This window comes from Dendrobates tinctorius, unplaced genomic scaffold, assembly GCF_039654945.1.
Source record: "Dendrobates tinctorius isolate UK_male_01 unplaced genomic scaffold, ASM3965494v1 ptg000011l, whole genome shotgun sequence".
Taxonomy (NCBI): domain Eukaryota; kingdom Metazoa; phylum Chordata; class Amphibia; order Anura; family Dendrobatidae; genus Dendrobates; species Dendrobates tinctorius.
The window spans coordinates 25,204,262-25,218,480 of NW_027361679.1; the positions used below are offsets into that span (position 1 = coordinate 25,204,262).

The window sequence follows — 14,219 nt, forward strand, 5'->3', positions numbered from 1 at the left end:
TAGGGTTTTTGGCAGGTTTTTGGCTAAGGCTGGTTTCACATTTGCGTTTTTTTGCGCTGGAAAAAAACGCATACGTTTTTTCCCCTATATTTAACATGGGTGCGCATACCTGCGCGCTGGCATGCGCACGTATGCGTTTTTTTGGGGTGTGCGTTTGTATTTTACAGACGCAGCATGTTGCATTTTTTGGCCCTGCAAAAAAGCGCATGCGCACGTATGCGCACGTTTTGCGCTAAAAATGGCCATTATAGCCTATGGATAAGCATACGTGCGCACTGGCATGCGCATGTATGCGTTTTTTTAGCGCTGCGTTTTTTTGGTGGTGTCCACTTGTTGTACTAGTTATAATCTTCTAAAGTCAAAAAAAAAAAGTCTATATAAAGGAGGTGCCTGCCAAAACTCTGCCACTACTACACTGACAGATTGGAGAGCAGACAGTCAACAAGGAACCCATCTTCTATCAGCGAAGAATGTGAGTATATTACATTATATGCCTGTCCTTTTAAATTATGTATGTACTAATGATTTTTATTATTTTTACATGCAGTATGTCTTCAGAATCCGAGTATTCCCCATCGCGGCAGGAATTGGCGCAAGCAGACCGTGAGGTGATTATTTTCGTGCATCTGGTAAGTATATCTGCTGCTTCTCCAAATCTCTTACGTTTTTTTCAACTTTTTTAAGACATCGTCATCATCATCTTCTTCTGCGGACGGGACTAGTGAGGGCGAAGAGCAGGAGCAGCGAAGCCAAGTCCCGGTGGTGATACGGAATGTATGTATCAAATGATTTGTAATGTTCTTTATTTTTTATCTTCTATTTTTACTCTTTTTTATGTTTCTTTTTTTGTAACTTTTTATTCAATTTAAATTTGATTATTCTAATGAATGTGTTTTGTCTAGGTTCCACAACGGGATGAAGAAATCTACCTGGATAATGAGCAGCTCATCAGCATGGTCCAGGAGCGTTCGCCATTGTGGGACAGCCGTGACCGGCTGCACAAGGACATTGTGGTGACCCGGCAGCTATGGAATGAGGTGGCCGCAGCGTTGATGGATGGCTGGGACAGCGCCACAGCATCCTCCAAAAAGGCGTTTAGTGAGTATTTCCCTGCTCTGTATTGTGCCGCAGTGACTGTTGTCCTTGACGGCACTGTTGGGTTTCGTGCTAGGCATATTCTAGCAGGAAACCCAACAGTGTCATTGGGGTCTACAGTGACTGCTTTGAGTATTGCATTGCTACATTGTGCCGCAGTGACTGTTGTCCTTGACGGCACTGTTGGGTTTCGTGCTAGGTGTATTCTAGCAGGAAACCCAACAGTGTCATCGGGGTCTACAGTGACTGCTTTGAGTATTGTATTGCTACATTGTGCCGCAGTGACTGTTGTCCTTGACGGCACTGTTGGGTTTCGTGCTAGGTGTATTCTAGCAGGAAACCCAACAGTGTCATCGGGGTCTACAGTGACTGCTTTGAGTATTGTATTGCTATATTGTGCCGCAGTGACTGTTGTCCTTGACGGCACTGTTTTTTTTTTAACAACAGTGGACAAAGTCCGAACACGTTGGCGTTCGATCAAGGACCGCTTCAACAGTGATGTTCGTGCTGAGGGCCAGGTTCGCAGTGGATCTGCGTCAAGGACCAGAACTAGATACCGTCACTATCACGCGTTGCAGTTCCTAAGACCGGTCCTTGCCACGAGATCGTAAGTATTATAAATTTTGGGTTTTTATTTTTATTAATCTGTGTTTTTCTAATCCACAGCTGATGCTTCTTGTAAAGGCATGGTAGTAATGATTTTCCTTTCTTCCACAGCACCTGGAGCAGCACCCTGCAACCTGGCCCTGGAGCGGTCCTTCCTCGGACGTCTTCTGACCCGTCCCAGCCATCCGACAGCCAGGAAGCACCTTGCAGGTCAGCCACACACACAGCTGGTGACCAGGAAGCTGGGCCATCAGGTGTTCCCCTGTCCCAGGTCTCTGCCACTGGTTATGCGGGCACTACCCGCCAGCGGCAGAGGGCCTTGGACAGGAATGTCTTGCCCGAGTTTATGCATTTGAGCGAGGCCTTTAATTCCAGCCTCAAGTCGCTGTCCGACAGAGTTGAAAGCGGTTTTGCACTCATGGAACGTGGTTTTAACCACTTTGAACACCACTTCAATTCTGTAGAACAGCGCCTTGACCGTCTGGAGGCCGACCTCAACAGACCAGCACACCATTTTTTTAGTAAGATTGAAAAGGGCATGGCGGAACACCTTAGTCCTGAGCAACAGCTGAATGTGCTGCAGGCCTGCAACAATGCTTTCTTGCAGGCTATGCAGCATAATCGGTACGGTCAGCAGTCAGTGGTGTCATTTCCACCTGTGCCACCATTGACTCGCTTCACCTCACTACCGACTTGTGCTGCATACCACTGCACGGACACCTCTATTCAAAGCCAGGACACCCACCGTTACACCACCACAAGTCTGAGTGCAGCTGGTCACTTCACCGACACCACCATGGCAAGCGCTGCTCCTGTCTGGAGCACCACCGCCACTCCCATGCATGCGTGGAGCTCAGCCACCACTAGGCAAACATGGAACAGCCCTGCCGCTACAACAACATGTAGTAGCCCTGCCACCACCACTCTGCAAACCTGGACCATCACTGCCGCCACCAGTCCTCCTGCAAGGACGAGCACTGCCAACGAAGAGCAGCAGCAGCAGCCACCTCAGCAGCAGCAGCCACCTCAGCAGCAGCAGCCACCTCAGCAGCAGCAGCCACCTCAGCAGCAACCACCTCAGCAGCAGCAGCAGCCACCTCAGCAGCAGCAGCAGCAGCCACCTCAGCAGCAGCCGCCACCTCAGCAGCAGCAGCCGCCACCTCAGCAGCAGCAGCAGCCACACCAGCAGACGGGGGACCTACACTCAATATTTGCCCCTAGTTCAAGGCGAAATCTATCAAGGCGGGCATTGGGCCAAAGTCGGTCCAGGCACACAAGCCTACGGCGACATGCCATTACAACTAATGTACCTGAACAGATTTCCTCTCCTCCAAGTGTTCCTAGTTTAATTCCCTTAACTGGACTACCTTCCCCCACAAGTTTTGTTGCCCCTTCCCCTCAAACACCGTCTTCAACTGCAAGTGTTGCATATTCCCTGCACACCCCCAAATTGAAACCATCTGCCCCCAAACGCCGGAAAAAATAATTTTTTGGTTTATTTTTGTGATTAAAAATAAATTTACATTTGTGGTTCACCATTACAAAGTTTCATTAATGTTGTTTGCGCCGCTCACACACACTGATGGGTAAATACATGTTAAAAACCAACCCAAGGCCTAGTATAGTCATATGTGAAATAACACGGACTAGTATAGTCATACCAAGGCCTAGTGTAATAACTCGAGTTTTACCAACTTGGATCTGGTTTCATGAAAAACAAACTGTTGAAACTTGTCTAAAAAATAAGTTTCTTTCTAGTTTCACCAGTTTGTTTTTTGTGAAACAAGATGCTAGTTGTTAAAAATCGAGTTATTACAGTAGGCCTTGGTATGACTATACTAGGCCGTGGTATTTCACATATTACTATACTACTAGCCCCAAGGCCTACTATACTCATATTTGAAATACCACGGCCTAGTGTAGTCATTACAAGGCCTAGTGTAATAACTCTAGTTTTACCAACTAGAATCTGGTTTCATGAAAAACAAACTGTTGAAACTTGTCAAGTTTCACCAGTTTGTTTTTCGTGAAACAAGATCCTAGTTGGCAAAAATCGAGTAGGCCTTGGTATGACTATACTAGGCCGTGGTATTTCACATATGACTATACTAGTAGGCCCAAGGCCTACTATACTCATATTTGAAATACCACGGCCTAGTGTAGTCATTCCAAGGCCTAGTGTAATAACTCTAGTTTTACCAACTAGAATCTGGTTTCATGAAAAACAAACTGTTGAAACTTGTCAAGTTTCACCAGTTTGTTTTTCGTGAAACAAGATCCTAGTTGGCAAAAATCGAGTAGGCCTTGGTATGACTATACTAGGCCGTGGTATTTCACATATTACTATACTACTAGCCCCAAGGCCTACTATACTCATATTTGAAATACCACGGCCTAGTGTAGTCATTACAAGGCCTAGTGTAATAACTCTAGTTTTACCAACTAGAATCTGGTTTCATGAAAAACAAACTGTTGAAACTTGTCAAGTTTCACCAGTTTGTTTTTCGTGAAACAAGATCCTAGTTGGCAAAAATCGAGTAGGCCTTGGTATGACTATACTAGGCCGTGGTATTTCACATATGACTATACTAGAAGGCCCAAGGCCTACTATACTCATATTTGAAATACCACGGCCTAGTATAGTCATTCCAAGGCCTAGTGTAATAACTTGTAAGTTGGAATGGAGCAGATTACATTCATCCACTCAATGCTGACTTGTATTCCCCATGGACTTTCATTGGGGTTGGGTTTTGAGGGTTGTGTTTTGAGAAAATCACATACTTTTTTTTCAACTAGTTGCACAATTTTCTCTTGAAAAAAATTGGTTTCCTGATTCATGGCCTGCAGCTTTGCTCGTTCCAATATATTTCACGCAGACTAGCAATGCTGCATTTTAACTCCTATGTGTATTTACCTGCCCAGGTGTGTGAACATCAAAAAATTCAGTTATACATGGGAAGTTTTTTATTTAATTGGATTTTAAAAAATATAGTGCACTCAGTAATGGTATCAAATAAGGTTTTTTATTACCATAAACAAACAAAAACATTACACCATTTCATCTTGCCAGTGCACCCGTCCTACATCAGAAATAAAGTAGGCCGCAAATTGGTCCCTCATTTGGCCAACTTCAACGGATGACCTGAGAGTGTGCTGAGTGAATTCAGGCAATGGGTTAGGAGCATCATCGTCCAGTTCAAAGGTCGGGTGCTCTTTAGCCATCACAAAGTTATGTAGAACCACACAGGCCTTCACCACCTCATCGACTGTTTCAATTTTAAGATTAATGGCCGTGCCCAGAATTCGCCATCTGGAGACAAGAATCCCAAAAGCACACTCGACAGTTCTTCTGGCCCTGGTCAGCCTGTAATTAAATATTTTTTTGGTGTGGTCCAAGTCCCGGCTGGAGTAGGGTTTCAGTAAGTTTCCGCACATTTGAAAAGCCTCATCGCCAACCATTACAAAGGGCAGTGGCGGAGCTTCGGTGTGAGGAAGAGGCCGTGGCATAGGGAAATTAAATTGGTTGCCATACAACCTCCGGCCCATGTCTGAGTTTTTAAAAGCCTGTGAGTCATTACCACGGCCAAATGCTCCAATGTCCACTGCTACAAACATACATCCGGCATCCGCAATCGCCATGAGTACTATTGAAAAGTACTTTTTGTAATTATAGTACTCAGATCCCGTTCTTTGGGGTTTGATGATCCGTATGTGTTTACCATCAACAGCTCCCAAACAGTTGGGAAAATTGCATACTGTCCAGAATTTGTCAGCAATTTCCATCCACTTTTCAGCGGTGGGCAGGGGCATAAATTCTGGACAAAGAACATTCCAGAGAGCCCGGCAGGTGTCAGCAACAATTCCAGACAAGGTAGAGATTCCAATACGGTACTGGAAGTGTAGTGAAGATAGGGTTTCTCCAGTCGCCAGGAATCTGTGAACAGACAAAGAAGTAAAATTAATATTTATGTATATTATTTTAAAAAACTATAAAATAAAATATTAGTACATTCACGAAAACTAATTACCCAAGGTTTTGAATACTAAATAAAAAAAAAAAACATCAGACCGCACCCCTTGGTTTTTAAAACATACCGTAATGTCACCAGTAGCCGTTCCTCAGGAGGAATCGCACGACGGAGCTGTGTGTCCTGTCTCCGGATGGATTGTTGGACACGAGCAAGCAAATCCATGAAACTTTCGTGGGACATCCGGATATAATCTGTAAATTTCTCCGGGTTTGACTGGAGCTCGCTGTAGAGGGTGTGTTATGCCCCACGGCTCTCCCGGAGTTCAACAATCGGATTTATCCACATACGCCGCCGTCTTCGCTGCCTCTCTCTCTTCCTTTGTTCATGGCAAGCAACTGCATACGCCTGAGCCATCGCGATGTCCAAATCCAAGTTGAAGTGAAAACTCTTCCAGCGCAGATCCATGTTCACGAAAAGAATCAAGCAAATGTGAAGAATACTGTAGACAGGGTCTATATATTAACATACCACACCCACAATGAAGTCCCATTGGTCTTGTGTGTTGTTGAATGGTTGTTTTTTCTTTTTTGTGGGGTTTTTCCAAAATCTGTAAAAAAACGCAAACGCACAAAAAACGCATACAAACGCACAAAAACGCTGCGTTTTTTTCCTGCATGCGCATAAAAATGCTTGAAAAAATGCAGCGTTTGTATGCATTTGTATGCGTTTTTTCAATGCGTTTTTTTTGCGGGAAAAACGCGCTGCAAAAAAAAGCAAGTGTGAAACTAGCCTTAGTTGGTGAAGTGAAAAAAAAGGCAAATTAATTTTATGGGATCAAATAACTAAAAGTTGGCATGTGCATGTCTTTTTGGGATGAAGTCCACAATTGTATATTATAAATGTTTTGGTAAACTGCTAAGATGCCAAATTTTATATCACTGTCCAAATATTTTTGGACCTAACTATATATATATATATATATATATATATATATATATAGTGTGCTGTTGTGAGTTCATTCTCTGGTCCACCAGTAGTGAGTTCTCCTTTCAGACTCCCTCTGGTGGTAACAGGAGGTAGTGAGGCTGATTTAATACCACCTGATAATGAGGATGACGATTGGACCTCAGGAATCTTGGACTGGATTTAAGACAGCCGAAGCCCTAAGTCAGTGCTGGTGATTGCTTCAGGCTGCTCAGGTCTTTGTTTTCAGCTATGTTCCAGGCTTCTCAAAGCTAAGTGTTTTTGCTAATGTTCACACTTGATTTTGTTGGTCTATTCAGTTCTTTGTGTGTTCAGCCAGCCCCGGCAGGGGGCTGTGCTGAATTTCCACTCTTATTTATCTGTATTTGCCAATTTGCTTTTTAGTCCCGTATTAGATTGGCTTCCTTTTTGGTCTGTCTCAGAATATTTCAGAGTGCTGTTATAGTGGAGAAGTCTAGTGACTTCAGGGTTAATTTTGTTATCAGACGTGTTGGACATTATTTTTGTAGGGTTTTTGGCAGATTGCAGACAGTGTCTTTCCTTTCCTATCCTTTATAGTTAGTTTGGGCCCCATCGTTTGCTCAGCCTATTTTCCTGCCTGTGTTTGTGTTTTCATCTTGTTTCACCTTCGATACATGTGTGGGGGCTGTCTATTCCTTTGGGGTCTGCTCTGGGGCAATTTTCCCCTTTTCTTGCTTTAGGCTTATGTAGTCCTCCGGCGGTGACAAGGCGTCTAGGTCATCGTAGGAACGCTCCACTGCTACTGCTAGTTGTGTGGATAGGATCAGGGATCTGCAATCTGCATAGTTACCAACCTCTCTGGTTTTCTGGGACTTGGCCCTTTGTTGTCCTCCTCGGTGACCCATTCATAACAGTGTGCCCCACACAGCACCTATATACAGCATGAAGCCTCTTATTAGCCTCCAATGTACAGGGTGGGCCATTTATATGGCTACGCCTAAATAAAACAGGAATGGTTGATATCAACTTCCTGTTTGTGGCACATTAGTATATGGGAGGAGGGAAACTTTTGAAGATGGGTGGTGACCATGGCGGCCATTTTGAAGTCGGCCATTTTGGATCCAACTTTATTTTTTCAATGGGAAGAGGGTCATGTGACACATCCATCTTACTGAGAATGTCACAAGAAAAACAATGGTGTGCTTGGTTTTAATGTAACTTTATTCTTTCATGAGTTATTTACAAGTTTCTCTTTGTTTACAGCCATTGACATGTCACAGAGGTTAACACGTGAGGAGCGGATAGAAATTGTGTTAATGAAAAAACCAAAAACAGGCAGAGATGCTTACCTGTATAAACAGGCCTCACTACAAATGCACTATCAGGGTGCAGCGGACCCAAGCAAAATGGCAACTGCACAGGTGCATTAATACCTAATGAAACAGCCAGCCTACAATCAGGGATTGGCAGTGTGGCACACCAGTGCAAAAAAATAATCCGTATGTGGCAATGTTCACACAGGGAATGCAGAGCATATGGTTCACAGCCTCTTAGTAACACCATATAGGGGGGCTGCCCAGTGCTAACTATAATGCATCCCGTGTGATCAGAGGCCACAGTTTATAGAACCATTTGGACCCAACTGCACCCTGAAAAGATAAAAAGTGCACAAAAACATCAATATATGTAAGGTATTGGTTAATATTATGGCCATAATACGTAAGCTGGAAAAAAATTTTTTGTTAATGTCTGGTGAACGGAGTCCCCGGGTCATTGCAGCAGATTTCAATGCATGACACCCTACGCAAGAAAACTGTCACCATTCCCATTTTATTTAGGTGTATCCATATAAATGGCCCACCCAAAAAAGTTTGCCTCATCACTGAACATAATGTTCTGTGTAAACTGAGGGTCCTGTTCCAATTTTTGTTTGGCCCATTCTGCAAATTTAGCGCACCGATCTGGGTCACCAACCATTCCCATTTTATTTAGGTGTATCCATTGAAATGGCCCACTCTGTATGGTGTGAGCCACCACACAGCCCTCCTATATACAGAAAGAAATCCTACACAGTCACGCATATTAAAAAACACACACGCACCTTGCCTTTGTTTCCCCCATACTCTGTTCCAGTCTTTACTGTGTGCACCAACACTCTCGCACAGGAGACGCAATGTAGTGACATCATTGCGTCTGCTGTTTCAGTCATACACACTGGATGAAAGGAGCCGACGACCTCCTCCTGCACCATTGTATTCACCAATGTTAGCATCCTGAGGATGCATATAGTGGTGACATCTGAATGCAGGGTGAAGGAGAGCTGTCACAAAGTGCAGCCTGTGGGCCATTGTGTTTTCTGCCTATCGTCAGTCATGGTCTGCGTGCAGGACTGGGACAGCCAGATTACCGGATGTGGCCTGCGGTTCGCATGTTGCTCAAATCTGGGTTATGTTGTACTGTTACAGTTTAGCTTTTGCCTAACCAGTCGGCTTAGGCTACTTTCACACTAGCGTCGGCCGACGCACGTCGCACTGCGTCGTTTTGGTGAAAAAAACGCATCCTGCAAAGTTGCCCGCAGGATGCGTTTTTTCTCTATACACTCACATTAGCGACGCACTGCCACACGTCGCATCCGTCGTGCGACGGATGCGTCGTGTTTTGTCGGCCGCGTCGCACACAAAAACGTTACATGTAACGTTTTTTGGTGTGTCGTGTACGCCATTTTCGACCGCGCATACGCGGCCGAAACTCCACCCCCTCCTCCCCGGACATTACAATGGGGCAGCGGATGCGTTGAAAAACTGCATCCGCTGCCCCCGTTGGGCAAAACTTGCACAACGTGCGACGGAATGTCACCCCGACGCAGGGCGACGTGCGTCGCACGTCGCTAGTGTGAAAGTAGCCTTATAGAACAAACTATAGGACCAATAAGGATGCAAGTATTTTGCTTTCACTGTGAATTTTGGAGAGATCATGTTTATTGATCATTTATTTGACCTTTACATTATTTTTGTTTAAGTCTATGAAGGGATTTCAAATATTCGTTATCAGAAATGTGAAGGAAATATTAAAATATTTCATAGTTTGACTATTTATAGAGTTAAAGGGTTTCTGCTCTTTAAAAATATTATAAAATATTACATTTTTCTCTAAATACTTTTATTTTGCAAAAAAGATATGCTTTATGTAGAGCACATGCAGTAGAAGGAACTTTGCGAAGCATGAGAAACATCTTCCTTTAGCGGACTATAACATCCATTTCAGTCAGCCTGACAGTTCTCCTTTAGTCCCCACCAGTCAGTGTCCTGTCAGGATGACTGAACAGAGGACTGTGCGTTCACGATGCCTGACAGGACGCTGCTCTGACAAGACCTCTCGTGCTTCATGCAGCCCATCCTGCTCCTACTACATGCTCATTGAGATCTAGGACTGGTTGTGATTGATGGTAGTTGCCATCTTGGAATCCTGACAGAGCAGTAGATAAAGCATTCCTTTTTACTATATAAAAGTTACGGTATTTAGAAAAAGGTTTAAGGCTATGTGCCCATGTAGCGTTTTAAAACGCACAGTGAAAACCGGACTCCTTCCCAGAAATCGCACGTTTTTTTCCGCACGATTTCACCGCGATTCTGTTCGCGATATTGCCGCGATTTTCTCAAGCACTTTCCAAGCGATTTGAAGCATCGCTTGGAAAGTGATTGACAGGTTGGTCACACTCGTCAAACATAGTGTTTGACAAGTGTGAGCAGCTTTTTACTATTGAGGCCGCCTATGCGGCATCAATAGTAAAAGATAGAATGTTAAAAATGATAAAAAAATAAAAAAATCGGGGTATATTTACCTTCTGACGTCTCGTGCTGCCATCCCGGGCCTCAGCGTTCCCAGCGATGCCTTGCGAGACCTGTGATGACGTTGGTCTCGCGTTACTATAGCGATCTCGCGAGACCATGTCATCACAGGACCTTGCCGCAAGGCATTACTGGGAACGCTGTGGCCCGGGATGGCAGCGCGGGACGTCGGAAGGTAAATATACCCCGATTTTTTATTCTTTTTTTTCCAGGGGGATGGTACCCAGGGCCTGGAGGACAGTCTCCTCTCCTCCACACCGTGGGTACCAACCGCACATGAGACGCTTAACTTCCGCATGGTGGGCATAGCCACATGCGGGAAGTAAGCGATTCTCATGCATTCCTATGGGTGCGGAATCGCGGCAATTCTTTGCGATTCCGCACAAAAGAATGATCATGCTGCGATTTTTTCCGCGATGCGATTCCACCGCGGAAAAAAGTGCAGCATTAGCACAGCATGTGCGGAATGCATGGGGGGCGTTCTGTACACAATTTTTAAACGTTTTCGCGCCGAAAATCGCATCGTGGGCACACAGCCTAAAATTGAAATGTATATTTATTTTACTACATTTTTCGGCGAACTCTTTTAATGTACTGTCTCCAGCTGAAATGTGCAAGTTTCTTATGCAGTTATGTAACCTGACTTTGGCAGTTTATCTTTTGCTTGTGTGGTGTCCCATACTCTGAACATGTGTACCTTCTCTCTAGTACCTGTATTACAGGATGTGTGACATCACGTGTCTTTTTCCTGCTCTACTCTTCCTCCCTGAAAGGATTGCGTTTCTCATGCTGGGCAGTCATGCAGAGTCTAATACATCTGCACTCTGTTCTCTTTATATTTTGTGTGAAGACTGTGATTATGGCATTCCATACAACTGAGAAGAGAGCTAATGTATGGGGGTATGGAGGGTGGTTTGAGATCGCAAAAAAAACCGAGTTGTCTACTTGAATATCCAACTCACCACAAGTTCTGGGAGCACAGAACTACAGAAGAGAATGAGAATGTTTGAGCTTAGCTAGCACTATTTGGTGTTCATCGGGTAATTACAGACCCCACCCATATATGCTTAGAAAAACTCAAGGCAAGGTGCACATACGACATTTGTGGTTATAAAATATCATCTAAAGGAAATACCATCACCACCATATGTGCATATATGGACAATACAAAGGACAAATCGGGAGATTAAAATAATGGCCAAAGAAAAAAAGCAAAATATACCCAATAATTCAATATATAAGAACATTCATTTATTGGGAATATACAAGATAATAAGGTGGGGAACAGTTACCTGAAAAATGGGTGCACAACAGAAGGGACAACGTGCGTCGGGGCTGGGCACATCCTGGGGACTCTGCAAGTGTGCATAAAGGTACTTATCCGGAGGCTAATATTACTTCTTATTATTACCCGATTCTCTGATTATTGTTCTCGCTTGCTCCCTTTTGAATTGTCTGCACATGCACCTTAACTCCTATATCATACCTCATATTTGCACACGCCACTTTTTTTTTAATGCATTCCATTTACCTTTTTAGCGGTATACAGTATTTACACATGGCATCCTTATCATTGTGTATTTATAACATATTTCATTATGTATTATGATTTTTTTTTACCACTCTGATATATTATTTTGCAATCACTGTTGTCCCTTCTGTTGTGCCCCCGTTTTTCTGGTAACTGTTCTCTACCTTATTATCTTGTATATTCCCAATAAATAAATGTTCTTATATACTGAATTATTGGATATATTTTGGTTTCTTCTTCGTCCATTATTTTACCCACCCATATATGGAAACGGTATCTGATGGGTGGGCTACATTGATTGGTAAGAAAAATCAGACAACATTCCAACTTTAAAAAGTTTTTATTAATTAAAAATACTATACAAAAAAAAAACTTTTTTCATTCAGCTTCTAAAGATCTTAGAGAATCAATTGGAAATTTAAGATAAAATGCAGTACTGCGGATATGCATGTTCCCGATATGCTAGGAGTACAGCCTCCACAGGATATGTTGGGCCCACATTAAAACAGACTTGGTGTATTAATAAAGTAATCCAGCTACACAAGTCCTGTGGTTCATCAGCAGAATTGAAAATCCATTAGATCCACTTAAATAAAACCGAAATCATGTCATGTACCTGAGGCCTTCAATGACCTGGAGAGTTCTGGGGCTATAGAACCAGAGTCAGAATGAGGAATTCCTGTTCTTACCACCCCATGATATTACATATGGAGTATAGAACACGGCCAAAGCAAGTCAAATGTCAGTGCAGATGATATAACACATATGAAAAGAGATATGCTAGGACATCTGCATAGGATTTCTTTAGAACAATTTGTGTAATTTGGTTCTTTTACAAAAATAGAAACAGAAGTAAATTTCTGTATACAATATTGAGTGCATTTTACATTAAAATTAAATAAGCCAGATAAAGTGCATATAGCCAGAAGGAAGCATGAAATCTTGGTGCTTGGTCTCATACTAAGCTGAAGCCCTCGTAATGGTCTATGGCTTGGGTAAGTCTATCCCTGAGGATTTCTTTGCTGCTGTATTTGGGCAAGTCCAAAAGGTTGTAGCATGTGTGCGCTACAGGCAGGTAGTCCTCCCCACTGGATACAGACTGGATGATTATGTGCAAGCTGGACATGCCGTAGATAGGAATACGGTCACTGCCGGTGAGGAACACTGAAAAGAGAACAGTTTATAGGATTCATTAGAAGTGATCATTTAAAGGGAACCTATCAGATTCATGCTGTGCAAGCCATGGGCAACATGAATCCGAGCTTGGCTGCCCGCTTGCAGCAAGGTATGTTTTTCTTTGAAAGGCTTGTAGCGTTGTAGAGAACTTATAGTTTGAAGACTATAAAGCGATATCTGTCAATCACCTAGAAGCCGGCTGGAGCAGTTGCCAGACTAGACCCATCTGTTCCTATAGTCCCTGGCCAAATCTTCAAACTAGGTTTTCTCTGAAACACTGGAGTGTAAAACTCCAAAAATCATGCAGCCAATCTGTTTCATGCTGCCCACGGTCCAAGCAGCATGAATGTAATGACACGTTTCTCTTTTAGAGATAAAAACCAAAATATATATAAAAAAAAAAAAAAAAAAAAAAAGCAATTTCCTATTATCATTTTCTATCTCTGTAAAGATGGCCCACAAAGTTATTTCATCACAAGATTTAGATTTAAGCTTTTAGCTTTAAAAAAAAAAATTATGTTTTTCATTAGTAATTTATGGCACATACTTTGGTGCTATAAAAATCTATTTTCAGGTTCTGGATAATATTGTACTTCCATCCCTTCCCAACATCCTCCACACTCACTGCCGTCTTGTGCTGTACATGTACATGTAATGACTGACTCACAGCCAGGACCTGACTAACAGACGCGGGTGGAGTACAGCTCTGCTTGCGACTGTTAACCTGTTAAATGCTGCTGTCGATCTCTGACAATGGCATTGATAGTGCTTCGGCATGGATGACGTATCTTTCTATGTACTCACTGGCTGTCCCGCAACAAGATAGCGGGGCACCAATTGGTTGATTTGACAGCTGGGGGTCTGTGAAAGACCTCCATGACTGTCATCATGGAGCTGCGCTGTCACCCAGCCTGTGGCCGGGCTTAGGCCTGTTTCACACATCCGTTTTTCCCCATCAGGCAAAATCCGCCGTTTTGGAAAAAAAACGGATCCGCCATTTTTCTTGGCGGATCCGTTTTTTTCCCCATTGACTTGTATTAACGGCGG

General features: G+C 43.4%; 2 protein-coding genes across 3 annotated transcripts in view; one reads left to right on the forward strand and one right to left on the reverse strand.

The window, feature by feature from the left end:
* Positions 1-1,548: 1,548 nt before the first annotated feature.
* LOC141099880 (uncharacterized) lies at positions 1,549-3,196 on the forward strand. Its single transcript, XM_073587957.1, has 2 exons — positions 1,549-1,702; positions 1,813-3,196. Exon 2 carries the CDS (start codon positions 2,048-2,050, stop codon positions 3,185-3,187), a length of 1,140 nt encoding a protein of 379 aa, XP_073444058.1. The 5' UTR covers positions 1,549-1,702; positions 1,813-2,047; the 3' UTR covers positions 3,188-3,196.
* A 9,121-nt stretch (positions 3,197-12,317) lies between these two features.
* The window catches only part of HERC3 (HECT and RLD domain containing E3 ubiquitin protein ligase 3), a 123,347-nt gene continuing 121,445 nt past the window's right edge, over positions 12,318-14,219 (reverse strand). For both annotated transcript variants that reach the window (XM_073590293.1, XM_073590300.1), the window contains exon 25: positions 12,318-13,160. In XM_073590293.1, the coding sequence (XP_073446394.1) occupies positions 12,952-13,160 (209 nt within the window). In that variant the 3' untranslated portion in view covers positions 12,318-12,951. The remainder of the gene's footprint in view (positions 13,161-14,219) is intronic.

Bases quoted from the DNA above. Each gene is read 5' to 3' on its own strand.
- LOC141099880 (XM_073587957.1), top strand. From the start codon at position 2,048: ATGCATTTGAGCGAGGCCTTTAATTCCAGCCTCAAGTCGCTGTCCGAC.